Source organism: Sphaerodactylus townsendi, linkage group LG01, assembly GCF_021028975.2.
Source record: "Sphaerodactylus townsendi isolate TG3544 linkage group LG01, MPM_Stown_v2.3, whole genome shotgun sequence".
Classification (NCBI taxonomy): domain Eukaryota; kingdom Metazoa; phylum Chordata; class Lepidosauria; order Squamata; family Sphaerodactylidae; genus Sphaerodactylus; species Sphaerodactylus townsendi.
This window is the reverse complement of record NC_059425.1, coordinates 49,276,569-49,297,132: the sequence shown is the minus strand read 5'-3', so window position 1 is coordinate 49,297,132 and position 20,564 is coordinate 49,276,569. Positions and strand designations below refer to the sequence as shown.

The window sequence follows — 20,564 nt, the reverse complement described above, 5'->3', positions numbered from 1 at the left end:
AGAATTACTCAAGCAATATCGGAGTATATTTCTATTACACACTGAGATTAGCATAATTCAGATTTAGTTTAGCAGACATTTTCAACTCGCTATAAATGTGAGGATGAGAAAGACAACATCCCATTAATCAAAAAAGAACCAGTTGACCCAACGTGTTTTCCTCCTCCAGGCCAGATGATCACACACAAGTCCATACAGGACTTCCTCCTTGGTCAAAATGTCTCTCTTCTCTGCCTACTGCTCCCACAGACACTTATCTTGGCTATTTTAATTTTATTTATTTTTACTTGTAAGGTGGCAATAGCATATGTGCCACTATGTAGGGTACATGTGCACAGACTACAAAATCCTTCCTTAGTGCCTAATTAAGTAGCAGAAGACTCACATTAAAAAACAAAACCAAATGTGTGGATGAGAACTGAATCTCTCTTTCTACTCATGCTGTAATCAAGTTGGTATCTGAAGAAGGGACCTTTGACTCTTGAAAGCTTATACCCCCAAAACCTTGTTGGTTCCTAAGATGCTAATGGACTTGAATCCAGCTGTTCTACCTCAGACCAGCATGGCTACCCACTGAAACTCTGCTAAGAAGAAAGTGTTTGGGCAAAAAGCTAGAGGTTACTTTTAGCATCAAACTCATAGCTGAAGAAACGAGCTTGGCTTGGGTGGTGGCTGGAAAGACAGAAGTCAAAGGCAGTGGACAAAAGTTCATCTCTTTAATTTTCAAGATCTCCTTTTGTATATTAATTCCAAAACTTCACTCCCAGCCCATACATGATAGCAACATATCTAGGTTCAAACCTTCCGGGGGTGGGGGGTGGGGGGGGAGGCTTCTAGCAAGCTGCCTTCCAGAAAGACAGACCATTGGTTCACTTAACCCACTATTCTCTGTGCAACCTTAAAACAGCTCCTGAGAGAGCACAGGCATGAGTCTTTCCTGAAGATGCTAAAGGGTGAACCTGGATGCTTTCGGTGCAAAGGGCATGTTCCAGCACAATGCTCAAAATCCTCTACAAAGCATTAATTTTTTAAGAGGCAGCCATGGATACAGCAGGTGTCTTGCTTGATGTCCTTTTCATCTTAACAGAAGTACAGCTGCTACTACACCTCCGGTTGCCAGCTGTCTTTCTTGTCCTGCTCCTCTGCCTTTACAAGGAGCATGACACACAGAAATACTGCTGATGAAATGAAGAGGCATCTCAGCAATTTTCTGATAAAGAAATAAAATGATAGCAAATGAAACTTGGGTACACTTATGGGTATCTTCTGCTATTAAAAACTGAGGAGCAGGTGCCTCTCCAAAAGGCAAACTTAAGCACTACCCAGTATTCTAATCCCTACTAAGAGGCCTTGATTCAGTCAATCCCTCCCATGCTGACCTACCTCATAAGGCTAGTCCAGCAATAAAACAGGAACGGAGAATATATATGCTGCCTTGAGCTCCCGGGAAGGAGGGTGGGGTAAAAACATAACAGCCCACAGAAGGATGGCAATATGTGAACTGTAATGTGTTAAACAGTTTGTAGCAGCTGTGATAGTGACAAAACCTACACATGTGATTGGCTGAGCTGTCTTGATTTCAGAGCAGGGCACCAGGGTTGGCAGTGAAGTCTCTGGCTCTCATTGGGCCAGAAGCTCTGATCTCAACCAACAAATATTAAGCACCACCAGCTGAACTGCTCAGAACCTATAAGTGCAAGCTAAAGAAACAGAAGGACCAAAGGAAGGAAAGAAGGGCAAGCAAAAACCTGTCTGTGAAGGTGTTTTATGTTTAAGTTTTGGTGCTGTTGAGTTTAGCATTTACTTATTTTGATTTTTTAAAATCTTGAAATGCATTCAATTTTTTTTTGTCAGTCACTTTTATGGACTGCAGAAAGGTAAATAAATAAGGCAAGGAAGGAAAGAAGAGGGTATGGGTCCGGAAAAACTGAAGGTGGGTGTCAGATGAAGGAGATTAAAAATAGGAAGACAGAATGGACTGAGATGATTGTGTGTGAGAGAGGGTGAGAGAGATCTGGAGAAGTGCAGGAAGAATACTGAATGCTGGAAGTGATGACATATTGATAAGCCAAATAATAAGACCAATCCTTCTAAGAGAAGGGCTTGGTTATTTTATGCATTTGGGCTCTGTATGTTAGTGCCAAATCACAGTAATTGTTCACGTAAGCACAAAGAACAGGAAATCCATTTGAAAGGACTCCAGAGAGAGACCACTTCAGAGAGATAAAAGTCAAGGTTAGCCATTCAAGGTGAAATCCTCACATGTATTTTCATTGCTTTGCAGACAAGACAAAGGAAAGCACAAATGGCCAACTGCAGAGTGGAGTTGTCCTGAGCCCTTAACCATGGACCAGCATGCTCCACAAGAGGCTCATTCCCTCCCATTCCCTCTCATGTCTCTATTCCCTTTTCGGTGCTAGCCATGATACATTGTGGATCTGCTGAAATGAATGCTAACATGGGTACTCCCCACAGTTTAAAGTTTGCAAAGATTAGGGGTTTAGATTTAAAGTTTAGATTTAAGGGGTTTATATTTAAAGTTTGCAAAGATTTCTGTACAATTGTGGGGGCATTTTAAACATTTACAGTTTGCAAACATTTAAAGTTTGCAAACATTTAAAGTTTGCAAAGATTTCTGTACAATTGTGGGGGCATTTTTTTTCTTATTACCCCACTCCTGAAACAGTCCTCCAACACGGTCCCTGTTCTCCCAGGAGTAACATGGGAACGGGGGGGGGGGGGGGAATTTTAGACTGCTGCAAAAGAAGGAAGGCAGCAAAGTAATGCTTCATTGATGGAAATCCTTCATTCAGTGGATATTTTGGCAAGATCCAAGCCCTTGGTTAAAAAAGGAAACACAGTTCTGATGAAACTTGGAGCAGACGCAACTTATACTGTGGTTAACACCAAAAAAGAAAGAGAAAGAAAATGTGCTCAAGGGGCAGCAATACCTGAGGTACACCCAGCTCTTAATTATGGTTAATATACAGGGCAAAATGACGCCTGTGACAAGTGTTTGAAGTCCAGAGGTAATCCATGAATATAGTAGGTATAATTTGGAAAAACTGCAGCAGACTACAGAGCACTTTAAAAAAACCTACTCCTAAACATAGTATCTTTTCTTTAAACATACCAAAATATATTTTTCATCTTGATACTATGAATATTTTGCACACAGTAAAGCGTGCAATTAAAAAAAAACCTACCACCATCCTTTCAGGTCACCTTTAATGACAATTATCAACCTTTTCTCACTGCATCAGGCCAATTTCAACTGACAGGTTTAATGTCGAGTGGCTCAAAGCATTATCTGATCATGTGGACGTTCTCTGAGACATTCAGCACAGCCACAGTTGACAGAAGAAATCTGACATCGGACAAGAAGTCTGAGGCTGGATTTAGAAAACTGTGAAATAGAATTGGCAAACCAGGGCTTCGGGCACAGCTCAAAGTGAAGGATACAGAGGGAGAAAGGACAAGTAAGCATCACATAACTCGTTCTTCTCAGGAGAAAACTATGCAACATTTCCTCCTTCTTCAGCCCCTTTTCTAGAATCATGAGGCACATGCCCTTGCACTGACTGAGAGAAGGCTTGAAGGATCGCTGCGGCAAATCTTTCCCTCAGGTTACTGACCTCAATCAGGCTGCCCTGTGCTCCTCATGTGCACAAGGAGAGCGGATACAGCTGGTCTCCTCTAAACAGCAACTTAACCTTCCTTTTCCATGTCACTTTGGTGCCCTGAAGCAACACATGAGATGGACGCCTCATTCACCTCAAAACCATTCCTCACTAGGAAGCACTGGCAGACCTGCTCTTTTCCACTATGCCATGGCAGAACCTACTCAAAGCTGGCATGACATCACATGCAGGAATGTGTAGATGTAGTGGGTTGTGTTGGTTCAAACAACCACTTAGTCACATGGCTCAACTAGCAGGCCAGGATCAGTAACAACTTCTCAGCTTAACCCACTGCACAGAACTGACGTTCAGGTAAACTGACATCACCCTTGCCCATGCCCCCAAGAGAAGGTGACCTATAAATATTTCAAGACAAGCCACCGGAGGGCTCCACAGTGAAGTGAATGAACTGGCTACGCTGCAGTATCCCCAGCAGCTTTGCCACAAAGAAGAAGCCTAAAGAAGCCATTCCCCATCCTCGAAGAAACAGAGTCTTGGACAAGCCAAACAAGACATAAAGTGGAAAAAAATCCCACTATTAGATATTCTGTTTTAGGGATATGCCTACCAAGTATAGGGCAGGATTCTGAAAGGCAATTGCAGGTGCAGGAGAACAAAAAACTGATGACTTCTTGTCCTAGATCAGGGGTAGGGAACCTGCGGCTCTCCAGATGTTCAGGAACTACAATTCCCATCAGCCCCTACCAGCATGGCCAATTGGCCATGCTGACAGAGGCTGATGGGAATTGTAGTTCCTGAACATCTGGAGAGCCGCAGGTTCCCTACCCCTGTCCTAGATATTGAGCATTTAAGCCTTTTGCAGGTGGGTTATAGATTTGAATATGGATCAAGGAACCACTTGGAACATCCAGCACCACACCAAATTGATCACTGAATGGTACAGATCAGGAATGGTAATGCACAACAGACCAACACTGTTGGAAAAAGGAAGCCGGTAAAAAAAAAGAGAAGACTATTACAATATTTATTTGTGAATGTCTCTACTTTTTCCTTCCTGAACAGCAGAGAAGGTTCAAGGCCTATGGTTGAGGGCACCAACAGTTTCCATCTTGCTGGCCATCGTCTCCCCTTCCTCCCTTTTTCCTTCTTCCCCTCCCCCCACCCCCATTACCTCCCTCTTCCTCCTCTTTCTAATTCTTTATTGCTATATTATGCTCTCTTTTCTTATTAGAATTTTAATTCAATCTCCCCTTTCCTTTGACTTGTCCCTTGTTGAGTTAAGCACCATGGAGTTTTATTAATTAAGGTTTTCATATTATTTAATTGTTCAGAATGTTATTAGAACTTTTTTTACCCCAACATGCCAGGAAACAGCAGGGGAAAAGTTCAATAAATAACTAAAATACAAATACAATTGAGTTGGGTCTCTGTGGCTTTAAATGTAACAGTGTGAAATGGTGCTAGCATCTGACCTGATATACAAAGCAATTTTGAAAATTCTGCATGTGTGTTTAAAGTCACAGCCAACTTATGGTAACCCAGTAGGGTTTTCAAGGCAAGAGACCAACATAGGTTATTTCCCACTGCCTTCCTCTGCATAGCACACCTCAGAAGAACTACATGCCCTTTATCACTGTAATGGATAAGTGTGCCAAATGCACGGTTTATCTTCTATGGAAATAAAAAGGGGTGTCTGGAAAAAACGTCTTGTACATTTAATAGAGAAGGGAGGAAGAGATAAAGGTGAATTAGATCACATGGTAAATTACATTCCATTAAGCCTCTCTTCTAAGGGCAGAATATTTTTACTCCAGACATTCAGCAACTCTAGAAACAGCAGGGAAAGTTTCACACATGCCTGTGCTAGTTCAAATGTAAACAAAAAAATTAATTACCTTTCCAAGAAAACCAGTGACTGTTATTATCTTAGACAATTGAAAAATATAAGATATACATTTTTTACAGGAAGTTGGAACAATCCAATTTCACCTCTTTTAAAAGTTTCTTATACTGTGCGCGCAACATACCTGGTGATGTTGGATGTTCTTTATATTGCAAGAAAAGTTCTGGTATAGGTGAAATTTGTTGATGTCTTTTTCACTGGCTTTTTGGGATGTCACTTTTGACAAAGATGACTGAATACAAACATATCTTTTTTGACATCTACAAATATTAAAAAAGGTTGAACAGAAAGTGTATTTTCTCTCAAATGGAGCACAAATGAATTGACTGTTTTAATAACTGCATATTGTATTATAACAGCATCACAAAAATTCACAGAATTAAAAATGCCTTCTTATACTACAGCAGCAGCCGAGGAAGAGGTCAGATAGCCTACATTTGGATTTGCTTCCAGGCTATGTCCACAGTGAGTTCCAAGAGTGTTCTTGACCATGCACTGTTACACCTTTCCTGATCAACATCCCACCATGATGTACTCAGTTATATGCAGAACTCACCTACATGTTTTTCAGTTATTGATCAAGGCCCACACAAAATTAATACCTCCTACAAATAAACATATTGTTTAAAACTCAGTACTTCGCTATTGCTTTCTTGAGAACATAAATGCATGGGTAGCTCACAAAGGTATGGTCAGGCCTCCAGCCCTGAAATTCTGACCTCTCCTGGGCAACTGGTTGGCCACAGTGTAAGACAGGACACTGGAGTAGATGGACCATTGGCCTGATACAGCAGGCTCCTCATTTGTTCTTATTCTTCATTCCAGCTACCATGAGCCTGGCAGCCTTCTCTGGCTGCCGTCATGCTGAGAGTCATGACAGAACCAGAGCTGTGGCAAGGGGTATGGAGGGAGTCAGAGAACTCACCACAGGAATGCCATTTTAGCTCCATGCTGGAGCAACAGCTGCAGAAGGCCATTGCGTTCACATCCTACATGTGAACTCCCAAAGGCACCTGGTGGGCCACTGCGAGTAGCAGAGAGCTGGACTAGATGGACTTTGGTCTGATCCAGCTGGCTTGTTCTTATGTTCTTATTTTCAATGGCAACCCCACAGGCACAGTATCACATACATGGTAGAAGGACACAGTATATTCGTCAGCTTACTGGGAAAGGAAATTGAAATGTGTTCTTTTTAAGAACAAAAAGTAGATTGGTTTGTCTTGAGGATACAGAAGGAATGTCTCAGCATGACAGGCAAGAACACAGAGTGTGGAATGAAGCAAAAGGAAAAGGAAAAGTGTGTTATACTCTAACCGACATTTAAATCTTAGCAAAACATTAAGTCAAAAAGCTGAAAGGCAAAACCACTGATCGTACTACCCTTCTTTAAAAGATAATCTTGACCGTTTGTTTGATTCTTCTATAGAGTTTATAAAACCTAACCTCAAAAAAACAACAGAGCTGCAGTAATATACTCCTCACACCAGTGCTTGGCACATCCATGAGTTGCAAAACAAGAACATAATGACCTGTAACAAAGTCACTTACAAGGTCCTGATGAAATCCAGCGTGTCTTTATCTTTTGCAACCATATCAGCCAAGATGTGCTGAACTCCAGATTTTACTTCCTCAATAGTTGAGAGCCCTTAAAGAAAACAAGTGACAACTGCATTCATTTATTTGAGTTAACATTGGTGACAACCCCCGTCCCCCAACACAGCCTCCACAGAACCTTCAGGGTAGCCATAAGCATGGTTTATCAAAATCTAAGACACTTGAAAAAGGTAATGGTTATCCAACAATCTTCATTTTTGGTTATCCAACATTATCTTCATTTTTTGCAACTTTAGTCTATTGAGAAACATGATGGAAACTCCACATGTCCCAGTTCGGACTCTGCGTTCGGCAGAGGCCAATTTACTGGTGATCCCCGGCCCCTCAATGATGTGGCTGGCCTTCACTCGGGCCAGAGCCTTTACAGCTCTGGCTCCGGCCCGGTGGAACTCTCTCCCTCCAGCTGTCCAGGCCCTGCGGGACCTTGGTGAGTTCCACAGGACCAGTAAGACTGAGTTGTTCCACCGGGCCTTTGGTGGGACCAGCCGCTAATGTGGTGCCCTTCGGTTGTTTCCCCTTTTGATGGTCCCCGTAACATTTGAGGGACCTACCGCCCCCTCTGGGGGGGAAGGGTTAGTGACCAGACGCAAGGAATTATATATTTGAATGCTGTGTTATGGGGATTTTTTAGGTTTTTTAATCCTAATAGAGCAGTGTTTTTACTGTAAATTATTGATGTTTTAAATTGTGCTCTATCTATATGATGTTAACCGCCCAGAGACCTTTGGGGGTGGGCCGTGTACAAAATTAATAAATAATAATAAATAATAATAATGTAAGGTCAGTACCAGCACCACAGGCTGGCATGTCCAAATCCAAAACTTTAGAGTCCAGAATACTTAACTCAGCAGAATGGGAAGTAGAGACAAAAGTCAGCCTATAGGAAATGCTCTCCTATTTATAAGGAAAAAAATTTATGAACAGATCTAGCCAATAAAGAAACATCATGCTGCTGATCACTGCCACGAACCATTCTTTCAAAGCTTCTTTTCTCTTGGAGTTGCTATGTCCATAAAGTTGGAACATAAGACCCAGGTTTGAATCCCTAATCTGTCATGGAAGCCCGATGGATGACCTTGGGCCAGTCACAAACATTCAGACTAACCTACCTCACAGGGTTGTTGTGAGGAAAAAGGGTAGAGAGAAGGGTGTGCACTGCTTTGGATCCCCATTGGAAAGGAAAGAGGGACACAAATGATACAAATAAAAATAAATATCCTACTATTTCAATCCCAACAGTCTGCAAACTTGGAGCCATTTAAAGATAATGAATTTGCTAGACATTTGTACTACACTTAATAGGTACACATCTAGAACTTGCTTCAACAAAATACACACAATGTATCTTTAACAGAGAATCCTCTCTGTAAAGCCTAGAACACACAGACAAGAATAATTGCTCTGTAAGCAGCTTTACATGGATCACACAAGGCCATTCATTGTTCAATATTGCCCCCTACAGATTTATCTGTAATTACTGTAACAGACATATAGTCAGATATACAGAATTTGCAATCGAACTCAAAATGAAGAATTTCATTCAAATAGTAATCCCCCCCCCCCCTTCTCAAGGTGCAATCAATCTCCTGCAGCATCACACATACAAATGAAGCTATCTTATACTGAAAGCCTCTTTGTCTATCAAGGTCAGTATTATATAGTCCAACTAGCAATGATTTTCCAAGGTAGCAGGTGGAGGTCTTTCTCATCACCTGCTGCTTGATCCTTTTAACTGGAGAAGCGAGAGATTGAACTGGGGAATTTTTTTGCAAAGCAGGTGCTTTTGCAAAGCAGGTACCCCTCTCAGCTGCTTATTTTATTAAAAACCTCTAAACCTAAAGTAATATCTTAACAGAAACTATTTTCAACAAGATTCTCCAATCCACTTTAGAGGTCACTCAGTAAGAGTAAAAAATTTTGTTCACAGGTTGAGCACCACCCTACAAGGAATAGAATGGACAACCCTAACTATTTTTATGAATTAGCCCAACACCTATTTCCTGTTATCAAACGTATACTATTAGGAAAATAACAAGTCATACAAAACAGCTTTAAAACATCATTCCATGTTCAGACACTTACTGTGTGAAACTGAACAACCAAATATTTTCTTTTCTGGAAGGTGTGCTATGGTGGACTTAGTTTACCCATATCCTATGCCCAGAAGTTAGTTTGCAAAATCCATTAATCTGTTGAACAGTCAGCTTTTAATACTGATTTTTAAAAGGAATCTTCAAAGTAATTTGATTCTTTCAGTCATTTCACTTCATGGAGCTGCCATTTGAGTGGCAGAAGCTTCCGTTACAATCAGCTTAAAAGAGCTCAGATTAGTTCCCACAATACAACAAACAGCTTCTAGTTTCATGTCTTGAACAAGGAAAGCAGTACCCATCAAAAGGCACAAACAAGGGGTAACTAATATGTAGGTACAAATAACAGGTACAACTGGCCATTGCAGGTGACATCAAGCCCCATTTTTCTCTTACACATGAACTTGGTGAGTCAATCAATGTTCTGAGGAGATGCCTAGAGGCAATAACATGTCAGAGAAGGATTAATAAACTGAGATTCAATCCACATAAGACAGGGATAATACAAGTCAAGAGTGTAGCTCATTAGTCAAGGTGTCAATGGTTTTAAAAAAACTGGTTTCATTTGCAAAATGGAACTCTCTCCCCAGAATAACTAGTTTTGGCAAGAGGGAGGGTCATTGGTGCCCTTAAGCCTCATGCCCTTAGGAGATTTTTCCCTCCAAAATTCTAACAGTCAATTGTGCTTTGACTGAGCCACCATTTTGTTTGTCAATATGCAATGCCGTAGCATGAATGTGGTAATTTAGACACTGTGTATCCACTTAGTGTTTTTCCACTTTTATAAATCAAATTCCACAGTAAGAATGGTCTTTACTAGTACAACTAGATACTTCACAGACAGGAAGATTAGTAGCTCTGTAGAGACACCAAAATAATATTTTCCTTTCTGTCAGAAAAATAATAATAAACTGGGCCCCAGAGGCTTGTAAAGTTTAAACAAAGAATCAAAAGTTTTTATTTACAAGAAATAAATCAGGAAATTTTTCTGGCAAAGGATACAACTGAAATTATCTACAAGTGAGAGGTTACTATTTTACAAGTTGTTTCAGTATCTTTTTACAGTTGATACAAGGTTCATACAGGTCACGATCTTCAGTGCCTTTAAGTTGTTACAGTCACTTAAATTCTCCACAAAGGATCCACCAGGACAGGTGTTCAGTTTCTGTTTGGCTCTCTAGTTAATGTGCTAATAAAACCTTAATTTCTACCCTCAGGTAAGTATAACTTACACAGTTCCTTAAAGACTAACTCTAAGACAGTCTCACATTTCACACGGTGCTTATCAGAGAAAGACTTATGGCTTTCCCCCAGGAAGCCCTATCCTTTCTCTATTTATCAACTAAATCACCTTCAGGAGCTTCGCTGCCCCATATCTGGGTGGATTGTCCTCAAGAGAAAATCAGTCAAGCCACCAGTGGGATTAATTGGTGTTATTGTGTAACGGTTAACTCCAGGACCTTGGAACAGATTCCACAACTTAAACCTGTCCTTCCTGGCACTAAATCAGAGTACCTCAGCTCACTTAGAACTGGCTCTCAGCCTCCATAGAACAGAGCCACAACAGAACAACCGTTCACTGTGAAATTCAAATCAATTCTCTCTCAAATCTCTCAGTGCTCTGTTTGCTCAGCAGTTACTCTAGCCAATCACATGGTCTTCCATGTTAACCCTTTGGGCTCTCAAGATTCTACTGTCTGAATGTGCCTAAGTATCTGTATACGTTACACTAGTTTCTTCTTATCTACCACTATCTCCCGCCAATGGGTGAAAACTTTCTTGTTTCATCTGGTGTTCCCTAAATGATCCCTCCTTCCTGCTCTATGTTTTAATTTCTGAGTCTGTGTTTTTGTATATACATTGTACACTTAAGATCAAGCTCATTCATACCACAGCATTCTTCATTACTATGAAGGGGTGAGACAGTTGGAAAGTGAAGAAAGCTGACAGGATGAAAGTTGATTCATTTCAAATGTGGTGTTGGAGGAAAGTTTGACTGATACCATGGACCACCAAAAAGACAAACAAGTGGGTTCTGGATCAAATCAAGCCTGAACTCTCTCCAGAAGCTAAAATGACTAAACTAAGGCTATTGTACTTTGGTCAGCTTATGAGAAGACAAGAGTCACTGGAAAAGACAATAATGCTAGGAAAAGTTGAAGGCAGAAGGAAAAGAGAACGGTCCAACCTGAGAAGGATTGACTCTGTAAAGGAAGCCACGGCCCTCACTTTACAAGAGATGGCAAGGCTGCTCATGATAGAGCACTTTGGAGGTAATTAATTCATAGGGTTGCCATATGTCAGAGGATGCCACTTAACACAACCACGCCTACACCCACATTATAAATTTAGTTTTATAGTATTTTAAGATGATTTGCTTTTGATTGTAAGCTTCCTTCATGGCCCTGACTGGACTGAAAGGCAGAACATACACCCTGTAAATAGTTAAAAATAAATGTTTATCTCACTATGGCCCTTGGAGAAAGACCAGTATGCACAGCCAATGAAGTTGGTTGTTGAACAGGGAATATGTTTTATGGATATATAAAGTCATCTTTCTTCCTCCAACTAAACCCTGAGGTGTTAAAGAGTTATCTGAGAAACCAAGGGCCTGGAGCTTACCTTCCACATTGGACTTGACATAAGAAAACAGGTTGAGTTGTCGAGGATTTCCAAGAAGCAGGTTGGCTGCAGGTTCTAATCCCAACTGTCTGGCCCTCTGAGCTTTGGTGCCTTTACTTCCAGTTTTATATGGACCATACTAGGATAAAACATACACATACAACATACATAAACAGAATATATTAAAGTAAAAAAGTAGCAGAGAACCACATATTGGCACGTATTCTACCATTCCATAGAGCAAAATTTCCAGACCAAGAGATCTTCCACTAGCTTGTGGCTGTTCCTTTCAAGTTTGAGAAAGGCTCCCTCCTGCAGTCTACAACTGGATACATGCTGATATTCTAGACTTTGTCACCGTCAGCTTATTTTGAGGTACTTTACCTTTTCAGTGAGAGATACTATTTACACAAAGCATAAAAATAATGCAAGTGATATTTGTTACATAACACCAAGATGTTAAATGCACACTAAAATACTGTGAATGTTTTTGTTAGAAAAGGAGGAGAGGTAAAACCTGTATAATTTTAAGACATTCTTGGAAGTACAGTTTTGAACAGCACCCCATACCAACAAACAGTGAGCTTTCTAATGCATGCCCACATTTATTTATCTTATAGTTAACAGTGAAGTCTCACCCAAACTGTGGATATCTAGATCTGTGGATCAGGGCTACAATGAATATAAACAGATAGTTCTGCAAACTTGCAGCGCACATCAAGTCTGTAGAAAAATCTGAAAACGTCGAAAATACATGGGTGGTTTTGAATCCCCCCCCCCCCCCCAAAATATAAGCTTTGTCTATACCTGTGCTGAGGCAGAAAAGCTGCAGGGAAGTAGGGGAGCTGTAGCCACCACTGCCATCTGGGAAAGAAAGCTGCTGGGCACCCAGGAGAGTTGCTGCTACTGATGCCGCCATGGTGGAGGTGAGCTGCTGGGCAGGTGCTGCTTTTGCCATTAAGGGAGGATGCTGCATGGGGGGGAGGGCAAATCTCTCTCTTTCTGACTAGCACCTCTACTATTTGGCCTCTTTCTTCTCTAGAACTGATAGTATAAGGGGGACACCCACCCACAACCTTTTGATTTTCTGGCAGCATATGAGCTTTTGTGAGCTATAGCTGAAAAAGCAAGCTGTGACTCACAAAAGCTTGCCAGAAATTTTGTTAGTCTTTAAGGTGCTACTGGACTCTTGCCCTTTCCTACTACTACAGGTAGATGGATTAATACAGAACAGAACAGCAAAGCCAGTAGAACCAATGTATAAGAAGTCCTTCATAACACATAGGAACTCCATGACAAATATACAGAGGTTCAGCTGACAAACTGAACCTCTGTATACTTGTCGGTATAAAAAGGAGAGCAGACTGTTGAAGAATACTAGCAGTATTTTATAGATGTGCTTGAAGAAGAAATACTAACAACGTGATCCAGCTCCTCCATAGTTCTGCAGTTTAACAAAGCAATTAAGAGGTCTTCTGATAGCTTTCCTTCCTTCTTAAGTTTCTGTATTGAGCCACGGACCTTTTTGACAACAGCTCTAAAATAAAAAGAGAAAGGTGTCAGTTAAAATGCTATTTAGTCATAATACTTACAGCTCCAGTATCCTGTTGCAGCTTTTCTGTCTGTGGACTTCCAAGAAGTAGCTGGTTGGCCACTGTGTGAACAGAATGTTTTATTTGATGGGCCTTTGGTCTGATCCAGCATGGCTCTTCTTATGTTGTGTTCACTAAATACCAGTACTAGGAGACAGCATCAGTCTCCATGCCCTGCTGCTGGCTTTCTAGCACATAGTGTGTTTCTGCCCACTTCTGGCAAAGTCAGCTGAGGTTCCTGAAAATTTATTCCATAAGACACTCTGCTGTTATGGCTGCAGCAGACTGCCACCTTTCTGGGTTTTTAGCTCTTATTCCAAATGACCCCCTAAACCAAGACTTTTGTAACGCAATACCCTACAGGTTCAGAGGGATCCAATGGATCAAACTTTAAGGCCAACTCTACAAGCTAAAGCAACGTGGCACCCATGGCACCCACCAACACCCCTTCTGGCACTCACCAAGTGTTTTTACAAAGTGAGTGGGGCCAGGTAGGACTTTTGACCAACAAGGCTGTACAGATTTTTAAAAATGTTGCATTGGCACATCACAAGGATCTACACTGTGTTACTGAAGTTAAGCTGTGCCAACCAGTATGTGGCTGGCTTTGCCTCCTGCAGCAGCCATTTTCTGTCAGCCATTCTGTTGTTGTGCCCACTGTATTGTGTCAGAATTCCGAATGTGTCAGTAGGCACAAAAAGGTTGGGGACCCCTGAGCTAAAGGCTGAGGACATGAGACACATGGCATAGAGTAGATGTTATTTTTGTTCTACTGTTGCTGAAAGTATAGTTAGGTTGCAAACATCCCATGTGTCTTTAATAGCATTACAACAGAAGACAAAAATGTTTTCAAAGCCACTATACTTTCCTAACATTTAAGTGTCCTTAAACCAAGCTGGAACCTGTAAAAGGAAAAGTTTGGCAAAGAATATCTGTGAAGTGGAAAGACACCTTCACACAGAGATAGAAATTACACCATTACTTTCAAGCACTTCTACAGAAACGTAAGCTCCATTTTTGTTCAGTATATATTAAAACAGGAAATATCATTTCATGCTGCAGGTGGGCATCTCATTTATTTTAAAACACTGCCACCTACAATAATGCCACGCAAATAATTTTTTTTAAAAGAGCAAGGAATGGGCTAGTCTAAAATCCTTCTTCCTTGAAGATAATTTATTTTGTTGCCACATATGGCATTCCTACCTGCAGTGGCATAGCCCAGTCTAACATTCACTACCTCATGCTGCTGAATGTGTAGATCAGGTCTCTGTCCCAGGTTAAACGGAACCACATCTTTCCCCTGTACTTGAGCAACAATTCTTGCCCGTGAACCACTGTGACACAGACCTCTTGGATACAGAATTTTTATGTGTGAAGGAAGATGGTGATAATAAAAGTTACTGAATTTGCATTAATTCCCCCACTCACTTCTGCCTCCACTCCACCACTTACTGTAGTTCCTCTAACGTTTGCTGCACCTCTCGCAATGCGTCAGCTTCCAGATTGTTGATGAGCTCTTTTCGGTACCGGGCAATAAAAGGAATAGTATTGTCATCTTTGAAAAGCTGGATTATGTTTGCACACACCCATTCTTCAATACCAGTCCTTTGTGACAAGACCTGCAACAACAACCAGAGTCATTGAAAACAATGATTTCAAAAACTAAAACTGTTTCTGATAGGCTTCTTTAGAGTCTCCATGGCACATGTGCACTTTGCTATTGTTTTTAATTCTTAAATGTCTATTGTGGTCTACATGGCTTACAGCTATTAAACCTGAATAAAGTAAATTTAAAACTATAAACATATGTTGTTTAGTTCTGTCTACTTCACATTTAATTAAAGACTGCAAATGGTCCACAGTCACCCAGCAAGCTTTGTGGCTGAACGGGTTTTACAGCCCAATCTGGGTTGGGGGAGAAGAATTGCCACTCAGATGTGGTGCAGGCATATTTGCCCCCTCTGCCAGTGTGAAGGGCACCCCCACCAACAGAGAAGGCAAGGACGATGGTGTTCAGGCACCACACAGCTCTGTGTTGGTGAAACCTGGAAGTGGATGCTGCCACGGAGCTATGCTGGCATCCGAGCAGACAGTGGCACAAGGTTTGATCAGGGTATTCCAGGGATGGAGTTGACTGTAGTCAGCTTCCGCCTGGACTTTCATGCCTGGGATGCTGTGGCCAGGATCTTAGACTTATGCCACCCCAAAGGTATGTATAACTCTGTTTAGTCCTATGAAGGGCTTTCAGACAGCTGAGAATGTTTTGTTTCTGCTACCTCCCCGTGCCACCTGAAAGCCCTATGGAGTCAACACCATCCCCAGCCACCGGGGACTTTTGGATTGGGTTGTTAGACCTAGGCCTCCCTAGTTCCACCCTGACAGCACATCACTCTGGCTCTATCTGATTCCATGTATTGCTACACTAAGTCATGATACTGACAGCCAAGTAGTTGTACAGACTGGGAACCAGGAAACAAAAATGTAAGAGCCAGCTCAGCCAGGAAACATGAGAAAGTAAAGGGGAAAGGATATACCTGCACTATATTCCAATTCATTTTTTGGTCCTCTTTCTCTGCAGAACGCACAGCATATTTTACAGGATTTCCTTGAGGATGCGTGGATGATTTCACTTTTTTTAAAGGAGGTTCATCAAATGCATAGTCTTCTTCAGACTCTTCCACCTTCGCTTTCTGTTTAGATACAGCACTTGTGGAGGGTTCTTCAGCATGGTCCAGGCCACAAACAGGCTGCCCTAAACTGAGATTCTTCATTGGAAATACTGCGGGTTTTTCAGCAGGACTTTTCAGATTTGTCTCTTCCTTAAGTTGCGCTTCTCCTTCATTCCCTCCAGAAACTGGAACAGGTAAAGATGTGTCCTGACCAAGGAACCAAGCATTGACAGAGCAAAAGAACATTAATACTGGACCACTGCAGCCCAGTTGAATTATGAAGGCTTTTTAAAAAATACAAGTTATTTCCTTGAATTATACAGAAATGTTATATGGCCAAAGTTAAGCTTTGAATACACATAAAACATTGCTTAATATGAAAACTATATTATTCATTTTCTTCCACTGTAATATGAAGTAATCCCTTACAAACAAGAGTCTGAGAACTAAACATCACTCTCCTCTGAATTCATTGCATAAGTGGCAATGCTTTATTTTTTAATAAATTGTGTGTGTGTGTGTTTGTTTTTATACAGAACTAACACAGAGAACTAAGTGCTAATACAGTTAAGTCCTCTGAAGTTAGTTGATTTTATTTATTTATAACATTTATTCACCTCTTTCTCCCCTAAGAAACTCAAGGCAGCTTAAAATAAAAATAAAACACTATAAAACACAAGAAACACAATAATAAAATTCATAGAAGTGAGCAATTAAAAAGCTCTGAATAGGACTACCAATAATAAAAACTAGATCAATCAAAATGCAGTTCTAAGTAAAGCTGTCTTCAACTACCTACTAAGGATTGACAATGAAGGGGCCAGATGTACCTCCCTGGGGAAGTTGTTCAATAATTGTTGAGCTGCCATAGAAAAGGTCCTTTCTTGTATACCCACCCAACTGGAAGGGACACTAAAAAGGGCACCTCCTTGCAATCTTAATTCCAGGGCAGGAAACTATGGGAGAACACAGTGCTTCAGATGCCTTGGTCCCAAGCCACATAGGGCATTAAACAACACAACCAACACCTTAAATTGGGCTTGAAAGTGGATCAGTAGCTAGTGTAATTGTTGTAGTATAGCTGGTCCTAACCAATAGCCAAGCTGCAGAATTCTGTACTCCCTGCAGCTTCCAAATATTCTTCAAGGGTAGCCCCAAGCAGAGCATACTGCAATAGTTCAGCCTAGATATGATAAAGTCATGGATCACTGTGGCTAAATGTGACTGACAGGAATAGACACTTACTGGCTCCTCTTTAACAACTACCTTCTTTGTCCTTTTACGAACCACACTAGTTTTCTTCTGATTTACAGTTGGCTTTTTCTCTTTAGGTTCTTTTATTTTGGGGACAGTAGTTTTCTTCCGATTTACAGCCGGCTTTTTCTCTTTAGGTTCTTGTATTTTGGGGACCTTGGCCTTATTTGTAGCTTTCTTTTTGGGCTCCCATTCCTCTTCAGACAACTCCCCCTCCTCTTCTGATGATGATGATCTGACAAAAAGAAGAGGAAAAAACCTGTAAAGTACACACTATGTGCACAACTATACTGAAAACATGTATAACCCATGTACACTGAATGTTTTTTTAATATGTGATTTGAGACATTCCGACAGTAACTTGATTAAAATTAAAATGTGATTTAAAACCCACATATCTCTGGGTACTGGTCCACAATTTCATCATTTGTAAAATGACTGTGTATTGACTCTTTCTCACAAACAGATGCACTTGTGCACAAGAGGGATATGCATGAATTCAGGGTAACGTGAACGGGGCTATATACAATCTATGTTTAATTTACACTTCATATTTCTTTATACACATGTTGAATAATTCTTATGTTACATTCAGTATGTGTACAGCTGACCATGTGATTTAAATCCCACTTTAATCCAGGTTCTGGTGCCCAATTTTGTTTGCAAAATGAACACACAATGACGCTTTCTCCAAATTCTTCAACAATTTCTATGGTTGTATAATTATATGGTCAGAGAAATCCTTAATTGGATGACCCAAACTAGTTTGATCTTATCAGATGTTAGGGGCTAAGCAGGATCACCCAGGTTAATACTTGGATGGCAGACCACCAAGGAGGACTAGGGTTACTACACAGAGGCAGGCAACAGCGAATCACCTCTAAATATCTCTTGCCTTGAAAACCCTACAGGGTCACTATAAGTCAGCTGTAACTTGACACACTTTCCACCACCTCACACGAGCCCTGGGAACTCTAGAACATCTAATTCGGATTCAAAGATAACAAACATCAATTTCAACTCACGATTTAAGAAAGGAAGGCAGTTCATCTTCTGATATGGCTGGCTTTGCTGCTCTAGCTTTTCTAGGCAAAGCTGACATCTGACAAAATGGGATCAAAAAATATATCAAGTTACTGGAAAAAAATTAGGAATCCCAAAATACCTCCCTACTCACTGTTTCTGGATTGCAGATTCCCCCAATTAGCAGAACCACATTATATTAATAGAAATATTGACCATACTTAGAGATCATTAAAATTCCAGCTTAATCAAAAAACTGGAACAGTGGTTTGGATTAAACAGAAAACCCAAATCAATCACCCCACATCTGATGCCTTAGATGGGCTATGATCAGGTTAAAATACAGCTTGGCAAACAGGATACACCTGTATCCATTATACTGAGCTGCTATTTTTACTGAGATACAGCATCTCTGAAACACTCCATCAAATAAATGAATCAACCTGGCTAGAAAAAACTTGGATTAAGATTGCGCTCAGGTAACTGATATCCTTCACATGCTACCTAGGGGTTTCACATAGCACTAGTACTAATGTGATAGAATTCAATCAGTATAGCATTAAATCCAAATTATCAGCCACAGAAAAAATAAACTTATCATCAACATGATAAAAATATCAAGAGATCTGAATTAAAGAGACAGTAAAGAACATCACACACTTGGATACCAAAATAAATATTTCCCATCAGATGGATAGTTAGCTGAAGACCCTCAAGCTATGTTCAGACCTAGAATTTACAAGCAAACCATAAAGCTGCACACTTCATGGTCATCTGAAATACAAGATATGAAATTTGGTGTACTCTCTTTTAAAATACAAACAAAAGAGCCTTAAAATTAAGCCTAAAATTAAGTTAACAGCATATACTTCACAGAGGAATACATTGAATATATTCATGTGGGCCGTATAAACTTGGCAAGCAGCACATGTATTTTGTATTCAGAATCCATATCCAAGTACCAAATAACCTTGTGAGAAATTTCCTACTTACATAGCAGCATGTCCTGAAAAAAAACAACACTAAACTATTAATGTGATACCTTCGTACTTGATGCTGGTTTGGATTGTTCCAGAAGTGCATATATTTTGTACTCAGATAATGTTCTCTTCAGAAATATCTCCAACAATATTGCTGTAAATAGCTAATTCTGTTCTTAGTACGTACCCATTTATAGACCCGCCATTTGTATAATCCTGCCATGTGCACTTTACCATCTTTTGACTCCACTGCATTAAAAAAAAGCACTTTCTTTGCATTCAGGAAAGCTGAAATATTTGCCAGTTGAGGCTAACACTGTTTGGCATCCCCCCACAAACAGTTACTGGCCTTCCTCCCTGTTTGCATTGCTACATATGATTGTATACTTTTTCGAATTGAATAGAGTACATATATTTTTATTTTAAACGGCGGTTTGACATCTTGAGGATGAGACTTAGGTGGAAAGCAACAGAGGCATGCTTTAAATACATAAATGTGAGTTTGACGCTTGTGGAAAGCTGGAGTCAAAATTAACCTGATGGGTAATGAACCATAACAATTCACCAATTGCACTTCACCCTGGAAGAGCCAGCCGTCATGCAGATCGCAACCCCACAAAGTGTGGTGGGTGAAACCGAGGACTTGTCTCCTACTTTGCGTTTTAAGATCAAGGAAAGTCCCAGGAGGATCAACCGTATGGCTAAAGGCAGCTTCCCTCCAACAGCAGCAACCCCGGAGTAAGGGTTTCCTCCTCCTCCTCCCGCCACTTCACGCACCTTCCTGGATTTCTTTGTGTTGGAGAAAGGAGCTGAATGAAGCGCGCCTCTTTTTCAGCTCCTCCATCCGCCGGTGCGCGTTTCGGATTTGAAAGGGGCGCCACTCAATCCAGAGCGGCGGGGCAGAGTCAGGCACCAAAACCCCCGCAAGCTGCAAAACGCCCAACCCGAGGACAAGGAGGAGGAGACGGAGGAGGAGAAGGAAGTAGTTGCTCTCCAAAGCGAGGAAGCCCCGGAACAACTATTTCCCAGTCAACGAGGGGAGGTGACTGCAGTTTGGGGGCTGAGCCTTTATCTCGCTTGCTCCCGACTTTGCGTGCTGAGACTATATAATAAGAGCCAGCGCGATCCCGTTGTTAAATTTATTGCTGGTCGAAAAATTTGCAAGATTTGCCA

At 40.9% G+C, this 20,564-nt stretch overlaps 1 protein-coding gene across 2 annotated transcripts in view; it reads right to left on the bottom strand.

Moving 5' to 3' along the window:
- Positions 1 to 20,348, bottom strand: part of SRBD1 (S1 RNA binding domain 1) — a 167,024-nt gene extending 146,676 nt beyond the window's left edge. The window contains exons 1-9 of one of the 2 annotated variants that reach the window (XM_048482732.1): positions 20,169 to 20,348; positions 18,414 to 18,490; positions 17,380 to 17,623; positions 16,000 to 16,341; positions 14,918 to 15,084; positions 13,290 to 13,407; positions 11,871 to 12,009; positions 7,093 to 7,189; positions 5,669 to 5,804 (exon numbers count right to left, since the gene is read on the bottom strand). In XM_048482732.1, coding sequence (XP_048338689.1) covers positions 5,669 to 5,804; positions 7,093 to 7,189; positions 11,871 to 12,009; positions 13,290 to 13,407; positions 14,918 to 15,084; positions 16,000 to 16,341; positions 17,380 to 17,623; positions 18,414 to 18,490 — 1,320 coding nt within the window. In that variant the 5' untranslated portion in view covers positions 20,169 to 20,348. The remainder of the gene's footprint in view (positions 1 to 5,668; positions 5,805 to 7,092; positions 7,190 to 11,870; positions 12,010 to 13,289; positions 13,408 to 14,917; positions 15,085 to 15,999; positions 16,342 to 17,379; positions 17,624 to 18,413; positions 18,491 to 20,168) is intronic. The other variant, XM_048482740.1, reaches the window with a different exon arrangement.
- Positions 20,349 to 20,564: the final 216 nt, after the last annotated feature.